This window comes from Neofelis nebulosa, chromosome X, assembly GCF_028018385.1.
Source record: "Neofelis nebulosa isolate mNeoNeb1 chromosome X, mNeoNeb1.pri, whole genome shotgun sequence".
In the NCBI taxonomy this organism is placed as follows: Eukaryota; Metazoa; Chordata; class Mammalia; order Carnivora; family Felidae; genus Neofelis; species Neofelis nebulosa.
Window position 1 is genome coordinate 10397748 of NC_080800.1, and position 23388 is coordinate 10421135.

Consider the following 23388-nt stretch of genomic DNA (forward strand, 5'->3'; position numbering starts at 1 on the left):
GCAGGGAAGAGAAATGAGGCACAGAGCAGTTGAATAACTTGCGCAAAGAGGCACAGCCAGTAAGTGATGGAGCCCGCGTTCAAACCCAGGCAGTCTGGCTCAGATTCCTGCACTCCTCTCCCGCACTAGGGCAGCCTTTTAGGAATCACTCCCTGGACATGCTTTCCCGGTTCTCTGGTTGTGATACCTTGCTTTCTGAGGTGCCCACTAGAGCTGGGTTCCTTTGTTGTAGCGCTGTTGACCTTTGGGGCTGGGCTGGACAATTCTTGGTTGGGGGTGGGTGGAAAGCTGTCCTGTGCGTTACAGACTTTTGAGCAGTATCTGTGGCCTCTGCCCACTAGATGCCAGCAGCAGCCTCTCCAGCTAGAATGTCCCCAGACACGCACCAAGGTGGGGGTGGCGGCGGTGGCTTCCAGAATCCCTGCCCTGTGGAGATTTTTTTGTGTGTCACTAATTCCCAGGGAGAGCAGGCTGAGAGCCTTGGTGTGGAACAGGCTTCTTAAAGGTGAGCCTATCTTTGTTTGACTTACAGGGGGGAAAAAAAATCTTTCATCAGTCAGCCACCGTATTAAGGGATTTTGAAGTTCAAACAGAACAAACCTCAAACCAGGTTCTCAGAACGTATGATCATAAGTTTCAATTTCCTTTCCACAATAAAAATGTAAGCAGATGCAATTTTGCTCATAATCACGTTTTCCTGGAACATTGGGGGGTTCTTGTATGGCTAGAAAGCCTACTTAAGAAAGACCAAATGCTCTTTGGAGATGAGATTAACGGTTCCTCAGCAGCCGGCAAACCGACCTCCAAGAGCTCCACTCGCAAAGAGCCACCAAATTAAAATAAAAGCCGAAAAGCCCTCAAATAAACCAAGGAATAGTAAAACGAAGAATCCATGTCAGGATTCTGCAATTCCTTGGTTTTCGAGATGTGAAATGTGCTTCCTTTACACGGTATCAGGTTCACAAGCTGGTGTGTTTATTACCTGCTCAGCGGGCTTGGGAATGTCAGGTGGTCAGCCCTCCAGGAGCTGCCCAGAAACCACGTTTAATCAACTCCAGCCCGCACGTTACAGACGATATGTTCACCAAAAAGGCAAGGCACTTGCTTGGAGAAGAGTGTGTCTTCCAGTTGTTTCCTGAGGCTTCACAGCCTACAGTAAAATCTGTGACTGCTGCGTAGAGCTTTCTAATAGAAGCACTGTTTTCTTTTGTTTTTAATTAAAATACTGCACCGTGATTTTCGTGATCTAGAAAATGGCATGCCTCCTAAATGGTGCTTAGTGCATAGTACACACTTATCAGTCATCAACTGAATAAATCATTAGCAGCATGCATTTTCCTGATCTTAAGCATCAGTATTTGGCTTGAATCCTATGTATTTTTAAAAAAAAAATCTTTCTAATGTTTTATTTATTTTCAAGAGAGAGACAGAGACAGAGCGTGAGCAGGGGAGGGGCAGAGAGAGAGAGAGACACAGAATCCGAAGCAGGCTCCAGGCTCTGAGCCGTCAGCCCAGAGCCCAATGCAGGGCTCGAACTCATGAACCGCGAGATCATGACCTGAGCCGAAGTCGGACGTTTAACTGTCTGAGCCACCCAGGTGCCCCTGAATCTTATATTTTTTAAATGCTCTCTGGGCATTGGGACTTTTTGCCCGTCTAGGACATTTATTGATCTGAATTCCACCTCCACAGTGTTCCAGGACCTAACACCGGTGTCTTTTGGCCTTGAGCACATGAGATAAATGTTACTGTTGTTAATCTTTTCAAGTTTGGAGCAATTCCCTATTATAACATATATCTGGTAAACGTTTTTTTCTCTGTTGAATTCAAGTGAAAATGTGAGAGGAAGGAATGAGTGGGTTCATGCTGAGGGTCTGTGCTCAGGGAGAGAGATACCTGCTTTCTGTAAATCACGCCTATGTTGAGAACTGATTCTTCTCCGAGCCCTGCTAAGAAAGTGCCCTTGTATGAATTTTCCACACGTTTTGTGGCTTAAAAAATACACAGATTTATTCTCTTAGAGTTCTGGAGATCCACAATCCAAAATGAGTCATAAGGGGCTAAGACGAAGGGGTTCGGAGGGCTGGTTCCTTCTGGAGGCTCCAGGGGAGAATCTGTCCTTGTCTCTTACAGCTTCTGGAAGCTTCCAACAATCCTAGGCTTGCATCCACATCACTTCAGTCCCTTCCTCATCACCTTGCCTTTTTTCTCTTAGTCATCTTCCTCCCTCGAAGAAGCAGCCTGTGATTATATCAGCCCCACCCAGATATTCCAGGATGGTCTCTCTCTCATAAGATCCTTAATTTGATCACATCTGCAAAGTCCTTTTGCCATAAGGTAACATGTACAGGGTCCAAGCCTTAGGACGTGAATATCTTTGGGGAGACCATTTTTCAGCCTTCCACAGGAAGCATGAACTGTGAATCCGTTGTTCTTGGTTTTATGGGCTGGATCTTTTTTTTTTTTTTTTTAATTTTTTTAATGTTTTATTTATTTTTGAAAGATTGAGCCTGAGCATGAGAGGGGTAGAGAGAGAGACAGACAGACAGACACGGAATCCAAAGCAGGCTCCAGGCTCCAAGCTCCAAGCTCCAAGCTCCAAGCTGTCAGCACAGAGCCCTACACGGGGCTCGAACTCATGAACCGTGAGATCACGACCTGAGCCGGAGTCAGACGTTTCACCGACTGAGCCACCCAGGGGCCCCCTGGATCTTGTTTTTAAACACGATTTTAATGATTTGTCAGTGGCTGAGGTATCATGCATCTTTTACATTTCATGGTCACTATTTCCTAGAAGAACTCTGCTCATTGGTTTAGGAGGTTATTAAAATCCTATTTATATGTAATTGATGAGTATAAGCCAAGGTTGCACGAACATTAAAATGAAAATAAATATCTTACCCAGTCTTCATAAATCAGATCAGCATTTAACAAATACTGTTGACACTCTACTGTGTGTCAACGCTTTTCAGTGTGATTTCAATCACTTCTCTCCTCAACCCTAAGAAAGAGATATTGTACCTATTTGACAGACATTGAGATGGACAAGCTTGAAGAGATTTGATAAATTTCCAAGAACCTTATTTGATTGGCTCTTCTGCCTTTAGAGCAGTGACATTCCAATATTCCAAATTTATTCCTCCACCCCCCAAATTGGATACATCGATGCTGACATAATCTCAGAAGCAGATTCTGAGACCAGGATTCGAGTGTATGCGGTTTATTTGTAAGGTGACCCCAGAAAGTTCTAGTAGGGAACGAAATGTTTTCGAAGTAAGTTACCACTGTGATTTCATCCTGCTGGGGAATTCTGGAAGACCGTAGGACACACGGCTCAGAGTTACCCCCCTGAAGGCAAGGGAGCTGGGGTATTTATACTCCCATCAGTCATTGGTTGAGGGCTTCTGAGGGGGGCAGTCTACACTTTCAGCTTACCGTGGGCACAGGCAGAGCTGGCTGCCGCCGACAGAGAAGACCCTTGAACATCACGAAATGAGGCTGGCCACCAGCCACAAGGCACCATTTGTCACTAACCTGATGACACAGGGAAATGCCGCAGGCATTTGTGCTTCTGATGACAAGTTTCAGGACACAAAGTCCTCTGGGGAGACTGGGGGCAGGACATACGGGTGTCCTAAGGTTTTGTGGGCTGAGTTGTGTCCTCCCCTCCCAAATTCACACGTTGAGAATGTGACTCTTGGGGGACATAGTGTCTTTAAAGTGGTAACTAGTTAAAAATGAGGTCATTAGGGTGGCCCTAATCCAGTATGACTGGTGTCTTCGTAAGAAGACATTAGGACACACAGGCTCACCCACGCGCGCACACACACACGTACAACCACAGAAAAAAGACTGGAAAGACCATGTGAAGGTACAGGGAGAAGATGGCTATCTGTAAGCCAAGGAGTGAGGCCTCAGAAGAAACCATCTGTGGCTTGATCTCAGACTTCCAGCCTCCAGAATTGTGAAAAAATAAATTTTGGTCCTGAAGCCACCCAGTTTGGGGTACATTGTCACGAAAGCCCTAGCAAACGAACACACAAGTTAAGCGCACAAAAGGTAGAGACCCTATGGGACGTGATCTTGATTTCCGGTTGAATGCACACTGAAAACTGGGCCTCCCAAGACATGTGACGTTGGGGATTTTAGGTAGGAGATGTCAGAATAGGGTAACTGGCCAGTGAGTATAGCAACATTGCCTTTTGACCCTTTAATATTGGCCACAAGTGAGAGAAAACCCACATAACCTTGGCTTAAACAAATAGAACTGTGTTTCTCACATAGGAGGGGGTAGTTGGGTCAGTCAGGCGCCAAGGCTGCACCATCTAACATCTCTACCAGAAGGTTCCCCCTTCGTAGCCAAAGATGGCTTCTAGAGCTCTGGCGAATCTATCCACATTCCAGCCATAAGAAGAACAGATATTGAGGTCCCTCTTGCGATGTCAGCCATGTGTAAATTACAGATCATGTCTCCAATTTACAGATGAATAAACTGAGTTTCAAAAGACTGAGTGATTAAGTGATTTGCTTAAAATATCATAGCGGAGAGGTAGCAGATTTAAAAGCTGTGGTTGGGGCGCCTGGGTGGCTCGGTCGGTTAAGCGTCCGACTTCAGCTCAGGTCATGATCTCACGGTCCGTGAGTTCGAGCCCCGCGTCGGGCTCTGTGCTGACAGCTCGGAGCCTGGAGCTTGTTTCAGATTCTGTGTCTTCCTCTCTCTCTGCCCCTCCCCTCCTCATGCTCTGTCTCTCTCTGTCTCAAAAATAAATAAATGTAAAAAAAAAAAAATTTAAAAGCTGTGGTTGTCTCCCAAGGATAGTTAGATCACTTTCCATGAGGTGTTCTATCCAGAGTAATCAGTGTACTGGTTTAAATACTAACCTGTTTTAAATCTGAAGGTCTCGGGGCGCCTGGGTGGCTCAGTCGGTTAAGCGGCCGACTTCGGCTCAGGTCATGATCTCGCGGTCCGTGAGTTCGAGCCCCGCGTCGGGCTCTGTGCTGACAGCTCAGAGCCTGGAGCCTGTTTCAGATTCTGTGTCTCCCTCTTTCTGACCCTCCCCCATTCATGCTCTGTCTCTCTCTGTCTCAAAAATAAGTAAACGTTGGGCGCCTGGGTGGCGCAGTCGGTTAAGCGTCCGACTTCAGCCAGGTCACGATCTCGCGGTCCGTGAGTTCGAGCCCCGCGTCAGGCTCTGGGCTGATGGCTCGGAGCCTGGAGCCTGTTTCCGATTCTGTGTCTCCCTCTCTCTCTGCCCCTCCCCCGTTCGTGCTCTGTCTCTCTCTGTCCCAAAAATAAATAAAAAACGTTGGAAAAAAAAAATTTTTTTTTTAAAATAAGTAAACGTTAAAAAAAAAAAAAGAATTAAAAAAAAATCTGAAGGTCTCATTTTTTGTGGGTTTTTTTTTAAGTTTATTTATTTGTTTTGAGAGAGAGAGAGCATGAGCTGGGGAGGGGCAGGTGGAGAGGGGGACAGAGGATCTGAAGCAGGCTCTGTGCTGTCAGCAGTGAGCCCAATGCGGGGCTCGAACCCACAAACGGTGAGATCATGACCTGAGCCGAAGTCGGACACTTAGGCGACTGAGCCACCCAGGCGCCCCGAAGGTCTTGTTTATGAAAACAAATGAACAAAACCCCCCAAAACCCAATGTTCTAAAAGTAGTTAAAACTAATTCACTTCAACTCAACATTAATTGAACAAACGACATGCCCAAACATTCTCCTGGATGCCAGAGATACATATCTCTCTGCCGCCCCCACTGAACAACTTTGTAGGACAGGCAACATCTCTGTCTGTTTTGGTGAATGGGGTGCAGGGTGAGGGTCGTAACTCTAGCTCCTAGCCCCGTGCCCGGCACATAGTAGGTGTTGCATTCCAAAGAATGAATACATATATATTATATTTTTACGTATTACAGTTGACCCTTAACACGCGTTTGAACTACTTGGATTTTTTATGGTACAGTACTGTGGATGCATCCTCTCTTAATAACATTTCATTTTCTCTAGCTTACTTTACTGTAAGAACACCATATTAATACGTATACAGAATACGTGTTAATCAACCTTTGTATGTTATCGGTAAGGCTTCCAGTCAACGGTAGGCTATTAGTTCAATTTGGGGGGAGTCAAAAGTTATACAAGGATTTTTGACTGTGCCGGCGGCCAACACCCCTAACTCCCACGTTGTGCACAGATGAACTGCGTCTGTTTATGTATATATAGACACGTATAAAACTATATACACATTTGTGTGTGTGTGTGTGTGTGTGTGTGTGTGTGTGTGTGTGTGTGTATGGTGGGGGGGAGAGAGCATAGAGAACATAGGAAACATTCCACAGAAACCAGATAGGAGAAATTTAGTCTGCGTGAGTCAGGGAAAGTGGAGGACAGGGGCTGACATTTAAACTGTCCTTGCGGAATGAATATGAGCCCACGTGATAGAAAACAGAGGGCAGAAAGCCAGGATTCCACTGCTTAATTCCCAGTAGATGTTTCATAGGAATAAACGAATGGCTGGCTGGATTGATACATACCTGCAAGAGGAATGTGAAAGGAAGGCATCGGGCCCAGATAGGAAGTGGACTGGCCAGCATCTGGGGTCACGAGCCCAGGGACAGCCAAGAAGGCAAGCTGGAACCAGGCTGCAGGGAGCCTGTGGGTTGGGCCACGGGACATGGGCTCGGTTGTGAGAGCAGAGAGCAAGGGGGGGGGGGGGCCTTGCAGGCCGCGTTCTGTAAAGCTAACCCCATCATGACCAATTCAAGCTCAGAATGATCACACAATTGCACTGAATTATCTTTAAGGCAGTGGACCGTAGTTCAGTTAGACTGGCAGTATTTTTCCTTTCCGGATGTACATATTAGCGTGCTTATGATCCGTGGCGCCTCAGACTTGATGAAAACAAATGCAACATTAAAAATCGTACCAAAGCCCCAAATATCTTTACAAAGACCATCACCTCTGCTCTTCGGGTAGTCCCTTTGCTTGGTTTCTGGGCACCACATGCATTAATTTTCTACTGCCGTTCTACAGAATACTCCAAAGCTCAGAGGTTTCAAACGACATTTCTCATCCCTCACGGTTTCTGTGAGCTGGGAGTTCGGGAGCACGTCAGCTGCACAGGGCTTGGGGCTTTGCACAGGGTTGCAGCCAAGTTGTCGGCCAATGCCGTGGTCCTCAGAAGGCTGGACTCCGGCTGGAGGGTCTGCTTCCAAGATGGCACACTCACCCGACCACAGCAGGAGACTTCGGCTCCTCAGTGGCTGGTGGCAGGAGGTCTTGTGGACCTCTCCATAGAACTGCTCGAGGGTCCTCATGGCATGTCAGCAGACTTCCACATCGCAGGAAATCCGAGAGAGAGAGAGAAGGCGAAGGTTGCTACGCTTTCTGTGTCCTAATCTCGGAAGTGAGCCTCTGTCACGCCCACCATGATCTCTTCGTCTGAAGCCAGGCACGAAGTCCAGTCCCACATAAGGGGTGGGGACGTGGGCTTCACCTTTTGAAAGGAGGACTGGCAAAAAAAAATTGTGGGTATGTTTTAAAACCACCACATCACACTTTCTGGTTTTCCTTCTCCCACGCTGGTTCCTCCTTCTCAGCCTCTTTCATCGGCCTCCATTTGCACAGAGCTTCGTCTCTGACCCGAATTTATTCCTTATCTATACTCCATCCAGGCGATCTTTCCAGTTCTAGCTGTTTCAATGCCATCTATGTGAAGACGGCTTCAAAATGTCAGCATCGAGCCCCAGGTGCTCTCTGCTGTACTCTCGACCTGTCCATTGGGATGTCCCGTGGAGCTTAGGACATCCCGAACTGAGCTCTAGATCGGCTCTCCAGAACTCACTGCCCCCCGCCTCACTCAGTCTCTCTCTTCCAGAACAAACAGTATCCCCACTGGTTCAAGCCCAAAACCTGGGCACCATTCCTGACAACTCACTCTTCTCCCCTCTTCTCTTCAGTCTGGCGTTAAATCCCATTGCAGACCGCGTCCCAAGCCCATCTCCTGGCCTCCCTCTCGCCTGCCACCACCCGGCCACATCACCGTCATCTGTCACCTGAACCCCTACAGTAGCATCCCTTTCCCGCTTCTTGTGTCCCCTCTAGTTCAGTCCCAAAGTGTTCCTCTTAAGACTTAAATCAGATGGTGTTAGCCCTCTCCCTAAAGCCTTTCGGTGGCTTTCCATTGGATTAAGAATAAAATCTGTTCCATCTAAGATGGTGTAGAAGGCCCTGTTTGATCTAGCGTTGCCTAGTTCTCAGACTCCATTTTCTGCCCTTGGCCCCCATGCCTTTCCCTCCTCGACTAACCACTTGTATTCAGACCCTTGTTTCGATCGGCCTCTGGAAGAGCCCAAACTAGGACCACCCCCATGCCCAGTTTCCACGGGCTCCTGAGCTTGGAAGGCAAGCGAGAGAAATGGAGGAAGCCATGGGAGGCACCACGTGTTGCACTACCATTCATGACCCGGGAGACTGGAAGGTAAGGGACACATCCCGGGGGCACACCTGATAGTCCGGGCATTTTTTGATGAGGCTTTTCAGTGCCTACGCATCTGGGAAGGTGAGACGCTTTGGGGCATCCCTGGGCCTGTTGGACTTGGGCTCTGTATATCGAAGATGTGTCGGAAATCAGAATTAATCCTAACCGGTTAGGTACAACGGACCGGCCGTCCTGGGAATTCTGATAAACACAAAAGGAAACAAAGCAAAGAGACCTCATGGCCGGACCTGATGGCCCCTCTCTAGAAACCATTTCGTTCCATTTGTTTGGCCATATATAAACGCGAGCGAAAGAAGTTTTAACTCCTCAATTTGTCTTGTAGAAGGAATAGCCTAAAGTTTCCTGGAACCTGATCATCAGCAAGCAAAGTAAGAACTCTGGCACAGTATATTTTTGCGGAAAATAAGGAATCCCATGAAGACATACTACACTACTTACACAATCCCTGGAATGTTTTTAAATTAACTTCAGCTGTGGAGATGGCGATTCGTGATTAATTCGATCAGTGTAGACAGCAAGCTGTATAATGCGTTAAAGGAGCTGGGGACAGTTTGGCATTTAGCTCAGACTCCCACAGCTCAGAGCCTCCTCTCCACAGACGTTTGCTCATCTACACTGACACGTCCCTGCCTCGGGAACAGGTTCCCTGGGCCTCCGATATGCCAAACGTTGTTCAGCAAGAGAGATCTCAGAGAGACCGCCGCTAGCTGACCAGGCCAGACCTCCCGAGATGGCCGAGGATGTTGCTGGGGTCAGTTCAGCCCACGATCAGGAATTCTCTTTCTAGGTTCGTAAATCCCTTTGGATTGATGACCCCACGTTTATCGGGTCCCAGCAGGTTAGGTAATCCAGCCAAATGCATACAAGCACATTATAGTCTGGCATGCATTAAATTCCAGTGGTTCGTACTGTGCCGGAAGCATGCCTCCTTCGTATCTTGGAATGCACTGCTCCAGTTTCGTACATTTAAAAAATTTTTTTTTACATTTATTTATTTTTGAGAGACAGAGCACAAGTTGGGGAGGGGCAGAGAGAGAGGGAGACACAGAATCCGGCTCAGAATCTGAGCCATCAGCACAGAACCCGACGTGGGGCTCGAACTCATGAACTGCGAGATCACGACCTGAGCCGAAGTTGGACACTTTACCGACTGAGCCACTCAGGCGCCCCGCCAGTTTTGTACATTTTAAGAAATACATGCTGGGGTGCCTGGGTGGCTCAGTCGGTGAAGCGTCCGACTGCAGCTCAAGTCGTGATCTCGCGGTTCGTGAGTTCAAGCCCCACGTTGGGCTCTGTGCTGACAGTTCAGAGCCTGGAGTCTGCTTGGATTCTGTCTCCCTCTCTCTGCTGCTCCCTGCTCGTCTCTGTCTCTCTCTCAAAAATAAACATTAAGAAAATAAATAAAAAATACACGGTTCACTAAACAGGGAACTGAATGCAATTCATGTTGATAGTTTCGTAAGATTTTATTTGTGCAAACAGATGCACGTATGAGAAATAAAAAAATAAAAAACAGATGCGCGTATGAGGAAAACATGTGCACTAGACTTTAAGAAAGGAAATCGCTCTTGAGATACTACTCTGTTGATCAGGGTAGGCTAATTTCTGTATCAAACCATCTCAAGTTTGCAGTGGCTCAACACAGTTAAGTTTATTTCTTCACCTGCCTTGAAGTCCAAGGCATGTTTGAGAGACTTCTGCTACATGTTTTCACACGGGTCCAGGCTCCGGGTCCACAGAGTCCTTTTTGTTCAATGGGCTGTTAGAAATGGAGCGTGTCCGGGATCCCACGGGAGGCTTTGTGAACAGACCTGGGGGTGATCTGCCCGCTTTTGATTGGCCCAAACCAGTCATGGTGACCCCACCTAACTGGCAGGCTGGCGGGCAAGCATAGTGTAGCCCAGGAGACACAGAAGCCGATTTGCCGAGTACCTATAACGTTCTCATCCACGATCGTTAAATCGTAACGCGAAAGTTCAGAAACTTGGCCATTTTGGGGGGCCAGTTTCATCTTGTAAAAATTTCATGTAGTTTAACCTAACAGTGTATGTCCCTCATCCAGAATACAACCAGATATTAAAGTAAAAACGATAATTGAATTAATGGTGGGAAAGTTAGTGATTGGACAGGAATTGGAGCAAAAGACAGGTGGAAGGAGGATGCTAGGGAAGTAATCTGAATAATTCGCTAACATTAACTTGCAATGCCGTGCAAGAACTCTAGATTAAAGAACTATAGATTCAACCTTTTTTTTTTAGCGCTTTTTAAAGGATTTTATAAGCCCATGTGCCCTGCTAGTGTTGTCGAGATGCTTGCCTGTGCTGCGTTCCTTTCTTCCCCTCAATCGTATTGTTTCAACTTAAACAGAAATATTTTAATACTTACTTTTTTATCCATCATTTTAAATAACTGCATATGTGCATTTCAGAAAAAAAAAAAGAAAAACCCGGCAAACATAGAATGTAGAGCCGGATTCTTGGGGTAATAAATCAATTTCCTCTGGCATCTACAAACCAACAAGTAATTATTAGCCATTTTATCCGCCAGAGAGTCCCCCCCCCCCCCCCGCCTTTAAACTAGTTTTCCATTTTCCTGACCAGATGTAGAATCGGATGATTAAACCACTAAAATCCCATTTGTGGCTGTCCCTTTGAATTAAAAGGCATGTTGCTCGTTTGTGGACTTGCGTGGTTCTCTGATGGTTTTTCCTATGCTGTTGTTTCAAGCTGCTCGGTCTTCTTTAGGAAATATGCACAGAACATGTTGCTGCAGCTACAGAGAAGCTGTCGGCTGAACTGGTATTTTCTGATTTCTGTAGTTGCCCAGACATCAGAATCCATTGTATGGTTCTCAATCATAAGTTCATTCTTAACTATTGTTTCCTTTTTTTTTTTTTTTTTTTTTTTTTTTTTTACCAAATGGGAATAAAGCTAGATTTAATAACAAATCTCCGTTATCTTCTAACAAAGCTGTAATGCTAAGATGCATTTGTGGGGAAGGAACTCTTTACAGCGGATAAGAAATCTTACTTGATTAACAAGTCTTTGGTGGCCCAAGAGTGGGTCGTTAACATTTTGGAGAGCTTTTCAAGTGATGCTTTGTTTTTTTTTTTTTTGTTTTTTTTTTTTTTAACATTTTTTTTAATTTATTTTTGGGACAGAGAGAGACAGAGCATGAACGGGGGAGGGGCAGAGAGAGAGGGAGACACAGAATCGGAAACAGGCTCCAGGCTCCGAGCCATCAGCCCAGAGCCTGACGCGGGGCTCGAACTCACGGACCGCGAGATCGTGACCTGGCTGAAGTCGGACGCTTAACCGACTGCGCCACCCAGGCGCCCCTCAAGTGATGCTTTGTACCCAACGTCAAAAATGATGATTTGGGAGAAATCGATACACCTCAGATTTCCCAGCTTCACCTTTTCACCTAAAGACACGCATGGGAAAGCAAGAAAACTCGAGAAGAAGGATTTCTCTGGAGAGTTGCGGTAATGTGCGAGCACTATTCAGACAGAGGACCCTGGACTCTTTCCCCAAAGTTTTTAAATTAGGCTTTTAAAAAAATATCGTGTTTCAACCAATTTCAATTTTTTTGTTGTGATTTTACATCCCAACAGCTTTGGCAATCTTTTTTTTTTTTTTTGAGGTGAAATTGACAGATAATATTAATTACAGGTGTACAACATAATGACTTAATATTTGTATCTATTGCAAAATGATCACCATTAGGTCAAGTTACTGTCTGTCACCATGCATAGCTGCAATTTTTTTTCTTGTAACAACTTTTAAGACTTTTTCTCTTAGCAACTTTCAAATATGCAAAATAGTATTATTAACCATCTGTATATTACATCCCTATGACTTACGTATTTTATAACTAGAAGTTTATACCTTTTGACCCCCTTTACCCATTTCACATTTAACCCCACCTCCCTGCCTTTGGCAACCACCCATCTCTTCTCTGTATTTATGAGCTTGTGTTTTTTTTTGTTGTTGTTTGTTATTTATATTACACGTAGAAGTGAGCTCATATGCTTTTGTCTTTTTCTGTCTGACTTATTTCACTTAGCATAACGTCCTCACGGTCCATCCATGTTTTCACATATGGCAAAATTTCACACTTTTTTTTATGACTGAATAATACTCCATTGTGTATATATACCACATTTCTTTCTTAACTTCTTTCTTTCTTTCTTTCTTTCTTTCTTTCTTTCTTTCTTTCTTTCTTTCTTTCTTTCTTTCTTTTTTAATATTTATTTTCGAGAGAGAAAGCACAAGTAGGGAAGGGGCAGAGAGAAAGGGGGACAGAGAATCCGAAGCGGGCTCTGCACTGACAGTAGTGAGCCTGATGCGGGGCTTGAACCCACGAACCGTGGGATCATGACCTAAACTGAAGTCGGACACTCAACCGACGGAGCCACCCAGGCGCCCCATATACCACATTTTCTTTATCCATTCATCCGTCAATGGACACTTAGGTTGTTTCCAGATCTTGGCTATTGTAAATAATGCTGCAGTGAACATGGGGCGTGTGTGTATCTTTTCAAGCTGGTGGTTTCATTTTCTTTGGATAAATACTCAGAAGTGGAACTGCTAGGTCATATGGTAGTTTTCTTTTTAATTTTTTGAGGAACTTCCATACTGTTTTCCATACTGTTTTCCAATTCACATTCCCATCAGCGGTGCACAGGGGCTCCCTTTTCTCCCCATCCTCGCCAACACTTATTTCTTGCCTTTTCAATAACAGCCATTCTAACTGGTATGAGGTGATTTATCCTTGTGGTTTCGATTTGCGTTTCCTTGATGACGAGTGACATTGAGCATCTTTTCATATACCTGTTGGCCATCTGGCTGTCTTTGCAAAAATGTTTATTCAGATCTGCCTTTTTTTTTTTTTTTTTTAATCAGGTTGGTCTTGTTGTTATTGAGTTGTATGGGCTCTTTATATATTTCGGGTATTAACCCCTTACCGGATATATGATTTGCAAATATTTTCTCCCATTCAGTAGGTTGCCTTTTCATTTTGTTGACGGTTTCCTTTGCTGTGCAGAAGCTTTTTAGTTTGAAGTCATCCCACGGAAGCTGCTCTGTCTTGCAAAATCCTGGATATTTCCAAACTGCTTGAAATCCTTCTGTAACTCTCCAGAGCCTTCAGGATGGACAAAATGTTTTGCACGGTCATGGGCCTTTTCTTTCTGGCCCCTGCTTATCTCTCTGCTCCCTTCTGCTCCCCATACCCTCCCCACTTCCCTTCCCACTCCCTGCTCTGAACACACACCCCTATCTGAGCTCTAGTTGATAGGCCACCAATCCTCGTGTTCTTAGTGGCTCCCTCCTTGGCACAGGCTATTTTCTTTGCCTGGAACATCTTCCCCACCAAACAGCCTCCTTTCGTGTTACCCGGGTAGGTCCCATCAGTCACCAGAATTCGCATCAGGCCCCCATTTCATCCAGAAAACCCCTCCCCTGCCCACCTGAACCTAACGATTCTTGTATCTTCTCTGAGCTCCTGAGAACTTACTCCTTGGATAAGATTTGTCATGTTGGAGTGTAATTATCTGTTCACTTGCCTCTCTTCATGCCTAGATTATAAGTTCTTTGTGGGCAGGAGCTGTTCCTTATATATGTCTAGAGTCTCAGCGCCACTACAGTGCCTAACATGTGTAGTTACTGAATAAATTTGGGGTGAACAAATGGAAAGATGGATGAATGAATAGCGCAGGAGGGTGGAATTATTTTCCCTCTACCGTTCGAGGTTCTTGACTGAGTTCTCCCTGTAATAAAAGATTAATAGAAAACCAAGCAGAAGTGCAATAACGTATCTACTTGCTGCGCACATGGGGGAGACCCAGGAAAACCAAATAACTCCCCCAAATGGAGTTATTTAAGGAACATCTCCAGCTAAAGACCAAAGGTGATGTTGGGGGGGGGGGGCGGGGAGCAGGTTATGAGAGGTTACCAGGCAAGGCACTGTAAACAAGGGTAAGGCTGTTACACAGATTTAAGTCCTGGCCTTCTCCATTGATAACAGTTTCTTGAGATTTAAAGTCATCATTGGGGTACCTGGGTGGCTCAGTCAGTTAAGCGTCTGACTTCCACTCAGGTCATGATCTTGTGGTCCGTGGGTTCGAGCGAGCCCCACATTGGGCTCTGCACTGTCAGTGCGGAGCCTGTCTGGGATTCTCTCTCCATTTCTCTCTGCCCTTCCCCTGTTTGTGTGTGTGCTCTCTCTCTCTCTCTCTCTCTCTCTCTCAAAATAAATAACTTAAAAAAAATAATAAAGCCATTATCCCCTTCCTGGTACAGAGAGGGGGACACCCTTACAGATGGAGATTTCTCTTCTTCTCAGGTTTTCAGAGCTTCTCCTATGTCTGCTGTTTCTTAAAAATAATCAGCCCCAAATAGCCCTTATGCCAAAGAAGCATATTTTGAGGTGAAAACTCTGTTCCCCTTCCATACTTTGGTGAAGTGTGTTCCCCTCTGACTTTTGATACAATGTAAAGTCCCCCGGTCTTTTTCTTGGCCCTGGTTTCTTCAGGTGTAAAATGATAGGGTAGAACGGGGCTGATGCCTAAGGTTACTTTCTTCAAGGTAAAATTCTATAATAACCTCCCCTTACAGTGGAAATTGATTCGTAGGTACGTTAACAAGTCCATTCGCGTGGAAACTGTGGCAACCACAAGAATGTGCCTTGCAGACTTCCAACTGCCGGGGGTGTAATTGACCCAGGGCCCCGACTACTCTGCTCTTAGAAATCCATCACCACATTTGGGGTGCCTGTGTGGCTCAGTGGGTTATGTGTCCGCCTTTGGCTCGGGTCATGAATCTCACAGACCGTGAGTTCAGGCCCCTCGTCGGGCTCCGTGCTGACAGCTCAGGGCCTGGAGCCTGCTTCCGATTCTGTGTCTCTGTCTCTCTCTGCCCCTCCGCTGCTCGTGCTCTCTCTCTCTCTCTCTCTCTCTCTCTCTCTCTCTCTCTCTCTCTCTCTCTCAAAAATAAATAAACATTTAAAAAAAAAAAAGAAAAATCCATCTTTTTTTTAAAAAAAAAGAAAAAGCAAAATCCTTGCTCATTTGAGCAAGGCCACGCCTCCCACGGGCTGCTCCCTCCAGGCCGCCTTCCAGGCTGAACATGGCAGGGATACTAAGGCAGGAGCTTTTGTGGGCAATGGCACTCTCCTCTGAAGGTCAGCTTGGGCTCCAGGAGTCCCCTCGGTTTTGCCAAACCTTCCTTAGACTACGCGGCAGCCTCGGATGCTTCCGCTCGACTTTTTTCCCCGTTCCCTCCGCTCAGAGTCAGACGTCCGTGGGGCTCCAACAGATGTCCCAGCCTTCCCTGGCTCCCGTCCAATTTCTCTCACAGGTGTTTCCTGTAATGACATCCTTGCACGTTCAGTCCCCTTATGGGTTCTGCTTCTCAGGGGACTCGGACTGAAGCAGAGACCTAGTTCAAACTGAGATTCTTTTCGTTGATTATGAGTCAGTGGCAGTTTTAAACCTTATACCCTCTTCAACACATCTAATAATAATCCTACGCTACTGAGAGCGATCAGGAAGAGGGCATTTACCGTGTCAGTCACTGTTCTAAGCCCTTTACGTATATGTATTCAATCATCTCGTTGTCACGGAAACCCTTACAGTAAATACCCTTTTTATCCTCATTTTACAAATGAGATCAGTTGAGACATAGAGAGGTGAAGTAACGTGCTGAAAGTCACAGGTATATAGTAGAGCCAAGATTCCAACTCAGGAAGGAGACCATAGTCCTAACCGTCATATTTTATAACCACTCAGCATCAGCTGATCCTGCTTTTTCTAGAAACACTCTCTGCATTTGGCTTTCCTGACACTGTACTAACCTGGTGTTCCTTTTACCTTTCTGAGCATTGTTTGGGTCTCTTTCTGGACCTTTCCCCTCCCTCCTTGGCCCACCTTCACGTGCTAGTTTCCCTGGGGCTGTGCCCCGAGCCTTCTTTTCTTCTTACACTACATGCATTCCCATGGACTCAGTAATCAAGTACCTCCAGAAGACTCCGGAATGCAGTCCTGCTTCCTGGACTTCTGGCCTCAATCTCCAGCTTCCTACTCAACATCCTGTCTGATGAGCCCTTACAATTATCATGTCCCAAAGACAGCTCCTCATTTACCCTGCTCCTGGATGTGGTCCTCCATCCATGCTCCCCATTCCAGAAACAACACCCTGCCATCTTCCCAATTTGGCATCCCTCTCACACTCCACGTCTGATTGACCAGAATACGACCTCCGTGAGGCTGAGAGCTGACGTTCCTCATGATCGCTGCTGAGCTTCTGGAGACTAACCCAATGCCTGGTACATGGTAGGTTCTCAGTAAATACTGAATGTTTCAATGAATGAATGAATGAATGAATGAAGATTCGTCCATTACCAAGTCTTTTGGTGCCACCTTGAACCATTCACTTTTCCCCACTGCCCCTGCTACTGCTCCAGTCCAAAAGACCAGCATCTTCCAAGCCAACTGGCATCCCTATTTCCATGTTGCCTCCATCTTGTCCACTTTCCAGACCGCTGCCACGATAATAGTTTTCTAAAGGAAAATGTTATCAAATAACCTCCCTACTTCAAACCCTTCCGTGCTGCCCTATGACCATTCAGTTATGAGGCCCCGTAGCCCTAGCTTGGCTAACATGGCACTCTGCGTTGTAACCCACTCTCCTCCGTTCCCTCCGATCCTCTCATCTTCTTTTGGTTCCTCGAGCCCCAGCACGGTGTCTCTTAGCTCTTACCCTGCGCTCGTGCTGTGACTTCTGCCCGTAATATTCTTTCCCTCACTCCATGCGGTTGACTTCTGTTCATCTTCCATTTCACTGAAAGGTTGCGCCCTCAGAGGGAGCATCTTGGAACTCTTCAACCAGAGTGTGTCTCTTTGCTTGAAGCTTCTAGAGCTGATGGAGTATGTTTAGCACCTCCGTTACCCTCACCCTCTTGTCTGAAAGCTCATAGTCAGGGACCATGTTCATCTCTGTATCCCCAGTCCCCAGCTCAGCGCTCAATACGTATTCACGTCCTATTGAATAAGCTGAGCTTGGGGCGTCAGGAAATAGGTAAGGCCCTCCCTTGCAAACCTATAGGCAAGAAGTTGGCCACGGTCATCGCCAAGGTTTTAGTTGATAGATTGAAATCTAATTAAATGCATCCCTGTCTTCCTGTTTGTCATGTTTTCTCTTTGATTTTTATTATTTTTTAAATGTTTTGTGTTTTTTGGAGCGAGCATGAGCTGGGAAGGGGCGGGGGGGGGGGGGGGGGAGGGAGAGAGAATCCCAAGCAGGCTCCGCACTGTCAGCACAGAGCCTGACACGGGGCTTGGGCTCGCGAACCGTGAGATCATGACCTGAGCCAAAATCAAGAATCAGACACCTAACCAGCCGAGCCACCCAGGCACCTCTGTCATGTTTTCTTTTCAAATCCAACCCCAGTGTCAACATCCCCTGTGACACCTTCCTCTTCTTTCCCAGGCAGAGTTACTTCCTCTGTCTGCTCTGCTCCCCAAACATCAGCTCCAGGTTGTTAAAGGAGAAGGCAGATGTGCGTGCTTTGTCAATGTTTATGAGAGGCATGTGTAGTGAAGAAACTGACTCTTGAGGGGGCGCCTGCGTGGCTTCGACCTAGGTCATGACCTCACCACCCCTGAGTTCGAGCCCCAAGTCACTCTCTGTGCTGACAGTTCAGAGCCTGGGGCCTGTTTCGGATTCTGTGTCTCCCTCTCTCTCTCTCTCTCTCTCTGTCCCTCCCCTGCTCATGCGTGCACTCGCTCGCTCTCTCTCAAAAATAAACTTGAAAAATAAGAAAAAGAGACTAACTAACTCTGAAGTTCTAGGGGGAAGAGTTTTCTGCAGGGTGAGACAAAGTTACATTACCTTATTCACCAAGGTTTGGGGATAGCTGTTTTTACCGACTACTTTCAATCTTTGTGTTCACATCTTAAGGACATCGAGACAAATAATCCAATTTAAAAATGGGCAAAGGACCCGAATAGATCTTTCTCCAAGGAAGGTACACAAATAGCCAATAAACACGTGAAAGATGCCCAACACCATTAGCCAGCAGGGAGATGCAAACCAAAACTACAGTAAGATGCCACTTCTCACCCACTAGAATGGCTGTAATGAAAAAAAAAATGGACAATAACAAGTTCTGGTGAGAATGGAGAAATCAGGGGGGCGCCTGGGTGGCTCAGTCGGTTCAGCGTCCGACTTCAGCTCAGGTCATGATCTCACAGTTCATGGGTTCGACCCCCGCGTCGGGCTCTGTGCTGATAGCTCGGAGCCTGGAGCCTGCTTCGGATTCTGTGTCTCCCTCTCTCTCTGCCCCTCCCCGGCTCACGGTCTGTCTCTCTCTGTCTCTCAAAGATGAATAAACGTTAAAAGAAAAATTTAAAAAAAAAAAAAAAAGAATGGAGAAATCAGCAGGCTTGTCCGTGGCTGGAAGGAATGTAAAATGATGCGGCCATCTTGGAAAACATTCTGGCAGTTCCTCAGAAAGTTCAACATGGTTACCATGTGACCTAGCAGTTCCACTCCTAGAAGTGAAAACATGTCCATGCAAAAAGTCGTACATCAATGTTCACAGCAGCATTATTCGTGATAGCCCAAATGTAGTAACAACCGAAATGTCCATCAGCTGCTGAATGGATGAACATATGTGGTGTATCCATACAATGGAAGATTAGTCAGCCATAGAAAGGAATGAGGTCCTGTTACGTGCCACAGCACAGATGAGCCTTTTGCATATTAAGTGGAAGAAGCCAAACTCAAAAGATCACATAGCACGTGATTACATTTATGTGAAACGTCCGAACTAGGCAAATCCCGAAGCAAGGAGTAGATTTGTGGTTGTCAGAGGATAGAAGGGGGGCGATTGGAACTACTAATGGGTGTGGCTTTGGGGTTTTTTTCGTTGTTTTTTTTTTTTTTGGAGGGATGAAACTGTTCTGGAATTCAGTAATGGTGATGGTTTCCCAACAGCGAATACGAAAACATACTGTGTTTTATTATGTCAACTTTAACAATTTTTAAAATACTAAACCAAGATTCTGAAGTGCATCATGATGTGTGTACTGACACACATAACACTTTATGTTCCATGGTCTGCTTTCTTGTTTGGGAATTGTTAGTAACGTGCAGACTGGGTCGAGATTATTTTGGGCAACTGGATACTTCAGCCGTTAAGCGTCCGACTCTTGATTTCGGCACAGGTCATGATCTCATGGTTTGTGAGATCGAGCCCCATGTCGGGCTCTGCGCCTGACAGCGTGGAGCCTGCTTGGGATTCTCTCTCTCTCTCTCTCTCTCTCTCGCTCTCGCTCTCGCTCTCTCTCTCTCTGTCCCTCCCCCTCCCCCAAAATAAGTAAGTGAACTTTAAAAGTTTTTTCTTTCATTAAAAAAAAAAAGTTTGTGGGATCCCTTGAAGAATTGTTAGTAATATCCATATCAGATTATGACAGGTGACTGTGTCATTTCTCGGTCAGAGCTCTGAAAGCATCGCAAAGGACACTTACCATGCTGTCCTCGACTGCAATATATCTGTTTACAATAGATTGGGAATTTAAGAGAGAAAATAGTGGGTCTATTTTCATCACTCTACGTGTCTAAGACAGTGCTTGCAATATCGCAAGTTCTGAGTAAAGGTTTCACTTGCAGGGGGACAGTCTTGTCCCCAGGGGACGTGTGGCAATGTGTGGAGACACTTTCGCCTGCCACACCTGGAGAGGTGGGATGTTGCACAGGACAGCCTCCAGCGGCAAAGATGTATCTGGCCCAAAGCGTCCGCCACGTGGAGGTTGAAAAACCCAGTTCTAAATGGTCGAGCGAATGACTTATAAATCCCACAAATTAACTTAGAGAGAAGATGAAAGAAAGTCCCCTTGAAGAAAAATTAAACACTGAAAGCATCCTGGCGTTCGGTGTTCTCGGTTAACGAAATGTCCCAGACCGTATCTTTGTGGCTCTTGACGGAAGAACCAGGCTGGTGGGAGAGGCAGACCGCAAGGGAAAACCGCAAGGCTGTGCAACTTCCCGACCTTGAGTAAGGTGTTATTGCATAGATTCAGTCGTGCAGCAGAAAGCAGGTGGTAACGCGTGCGTTCCTTGGCTGTTAAAGAGCCCGGGAAACGTTTTACGTTGTATTTGACACGCGGGAGGAAACCATCCCAGCCCTCCACAGAATACACAGCTCCGGTCTTTTCTTCCAGAAGCTGGTAGCAACCCTGTCCGACACTAGGTCAGCAGGCAAGTAAATGTGGGCGAGCTTCACTCGTGGCCCAGAATGCTGAGGGGCGCTTGATGGCCGGGCTCGCTCTTTCCGGTCTCCGGATCAGGGGTCGGCAAGTTCCAGCCCGCGGGCCAGCAGTGGTTTGCATCTTTTTAAGTGGTTAAAGCTAAACCAAAGGAAGACTACCGTTCCATGGCGCGCAAAAAGTGTATTAAATTCAAGTTTGGGTGTCCATAAAGAAAGTTTCTTGAACCCAGTTATGCGCACCTGTGTGCTATTGCCTACTGTTGTCCGTCTGGCTGCTTTTGTGCCTGTTCAGAGACCGTGTGACCGTATTTATGACAAAGCCTAGGATATTTACCATCTGACCCTTTATGAGAAACATTTGCCACTCCCTGCTCCACAGTTAAGGAGTGTAGCAAATGGTGTTTCTGGGAGGCGGTCTGGACCGAGAACCCGCTCCGGGCTGGATTCCCCGACACCCGGCTCTGCTGGGCACATGACTGTCCCCCCCCCCCCCCCACCGGGCTGGAGTGTCCTCATCTGTGACATGAGAGGGCTTTGCCAAAGGGTCTCTGGAGCCCTTCCAGTTCTTAACTGCCTGTGGCGTGTGGAGATTCCAGTTTGTCTAGTGGTTCCCAGGTGGCCAGTGGGGTGAATGCAGCACTCTTGTCTGGGACAAAGCAGCGGGGCCGGGGAGTCACATTACCGCCCTCGGCAGCGAAACAGACACAGACCTGGATCGCCACCGTGTCTATGCGGAATTGGAGGGGAAAATTGGCACCGCGGAGTGTCCGGAGACCGACTTTGGGCCCCTCTCATTCTCCCTCGTTTTATAGATTATGTCACTCACTCCTTTTAACCCTGGAGAAGAAAGAAATGGACGGCGCTTATGATCGGGGAAGGCTGGTAAGGGATGGTGGCAGAGGCTGGCAACCTGAAATTGACGTTTTCAGAATCTAATTTAGCCCTTAGGGCGGGTTTATTGAAACTCACCAGGTGCTTGTCATCTCTCCTGCTCATTGACTAGCAGGAAAGGGTCTCTGTTGCCCTTTCTGTTTTCTCAGTACTAACGGGTGGCTCTTGACCCACAGTGCAAAGGATCGTGGGCTGTCAACGTCCACACCGCAGCCCGGGCTCTGTCGCTACGGAACTAAGCTGGCCTGCTGCTATGGCTGGAGAAGGAACAGCAGGGGAGCCTGTGAAGGTAATTTTATAAAAACTCAGACCACCTTGTGCTCGAGTATGAGGCCAGTGTCCTTAGGTTTTTACCTGTGACACTGTAAATTGTCGCCAACTTGTCAGTGGGTTCCCCAGCAGAGGGACGAAAAAAACTATACCCAAGGTCCGGGTTCCTGTGAGATGTTTTCCCATTCAAAATGTGGCTGCTACCTTCATTCTAGACAGGATTTGCTTTAGGAGAGGGGTCTTGTGAGTTACTTCTGTCAGTCTCAGGCCGGTATACTTCCTTCTAGTTATAATTGTTCCAATTGATTGCTAATGAAATCGACTTGTTAATTATGAATCATCCAACCAGTAGGCTCCAATTACACACCAGAAAGTAAGCCATTTACTTCATGGTTTGGTTACTCACATTTTTAAAGTCCATTATGCCTGTTTCTAGATATTTCAAGAGATGGGTGCGTATAGGTAAACACTTTAAGTACTTTTCTGATTCTTTTGTCTGGATTTCAATCTAAGGAACCGTAATTTGCTTTGGATACGGTTTCTCAGACCATGTGTGGGGAACTCCCAAGAGAGGCCTCTGATCATTTTCAGGAGGGCTAGGGAGGACGACGATTTGCATACTTTTGTGTCACTTTCTTTTTTTCATAAAATTTTTTTTATGTTTGTTTATTTTTGAGAGAGAGCATGAGCAGGGGGAGGGGCGGAGAGCGGGACACAGAATCCAAACCTGGCTCCAGACCCCGAGCTGTCAGCACAGAGCCCGACGCGGGTTCGGACCCATGAACCGCGAGATCATGACCTGAGCCAAAGTCGGACGCTCAACCGACTGAGCCACCCAGACGCCCCTCTTTGTTTTGTATGACTGTCTATGAGAACCCACAGTCACAGTGAAGAAGAATCCGATCCACATTCCTCCTAGCTGGCTGTCTGACCGGGAGTACATTCCTTCAGGGCAGGAATCTGGTCTCATGGTCCCCATGTCCCTAGCAGGTGGCTATACCTGAACCCAAAGCCCTTAATCTCTTCAGTAGGATAAACACACAACTGGATTATAAACAGTGAGGCGCAAAACTGTTAGCTTTTTTTAACAGTACTACCTTCTTTCTGTCTCTGCCCTAAACTCTTCCTCTCTAGCTGGTTAAGAAATAGCCGGATAGACCACAGGTGAAGACAGAACTTGATAATAACTGAGATCTATAAAACCCTGGAAGGCACTGATAATGCTCCTACCTGCTCATTATTATGCAACATCTCTCACCATCAGCCTCCTTGTGCCAAGATGATAAGAGTATAAAGATACCAGAAAAATAGTTGAGGTCGTTCTTGCCCACCTCGGTAAAGTTAGAACATTCTCCTGGGGCTTTGTCAATTAAAAAAAAAAAGAGGGTGGGGCCTCACACTGACAGGATTTATAGTGTCCCGATCAAGGACATTGTCCTGAGAACTCAGAATGCTG

The 23388-nt window shown here is 46.4% G+C and overlaps 1 protein-coding gene across 8 annotated transcripts in view; it reads left to right on the forward strand.

The window, feature by feature from the left end:
* The window catches only part of EGFL6 (EGF like domain multiple 6), a 56847-nt gene that overhangs the window by 1211 nt on the left and 32248 nt on the right, over positions 1 to 23388 (forward strand). For 6 of the 8 annotated variants that reach the window (XM_058712459.1, XM_058712460.1, XM_058712462.1 and 3 more), the window contains exon 2: positions 21839 to 21951. The exons of 1 other annotated variant lie outside the window; for it this stretch is intronic. In XM_058712459.1, the coding sequence (XP_058568442.1) occupies positions 21839 to 21951 (113 nt within the window). Of the gene's footprint in view, positions 1 to 21391; positions 21654 to 21838; positions 21952 to 23388 lie in introns of those variants that run through there. One more of the 8 variants, XM_058712465.1, reaches the window with a different exon arrangement.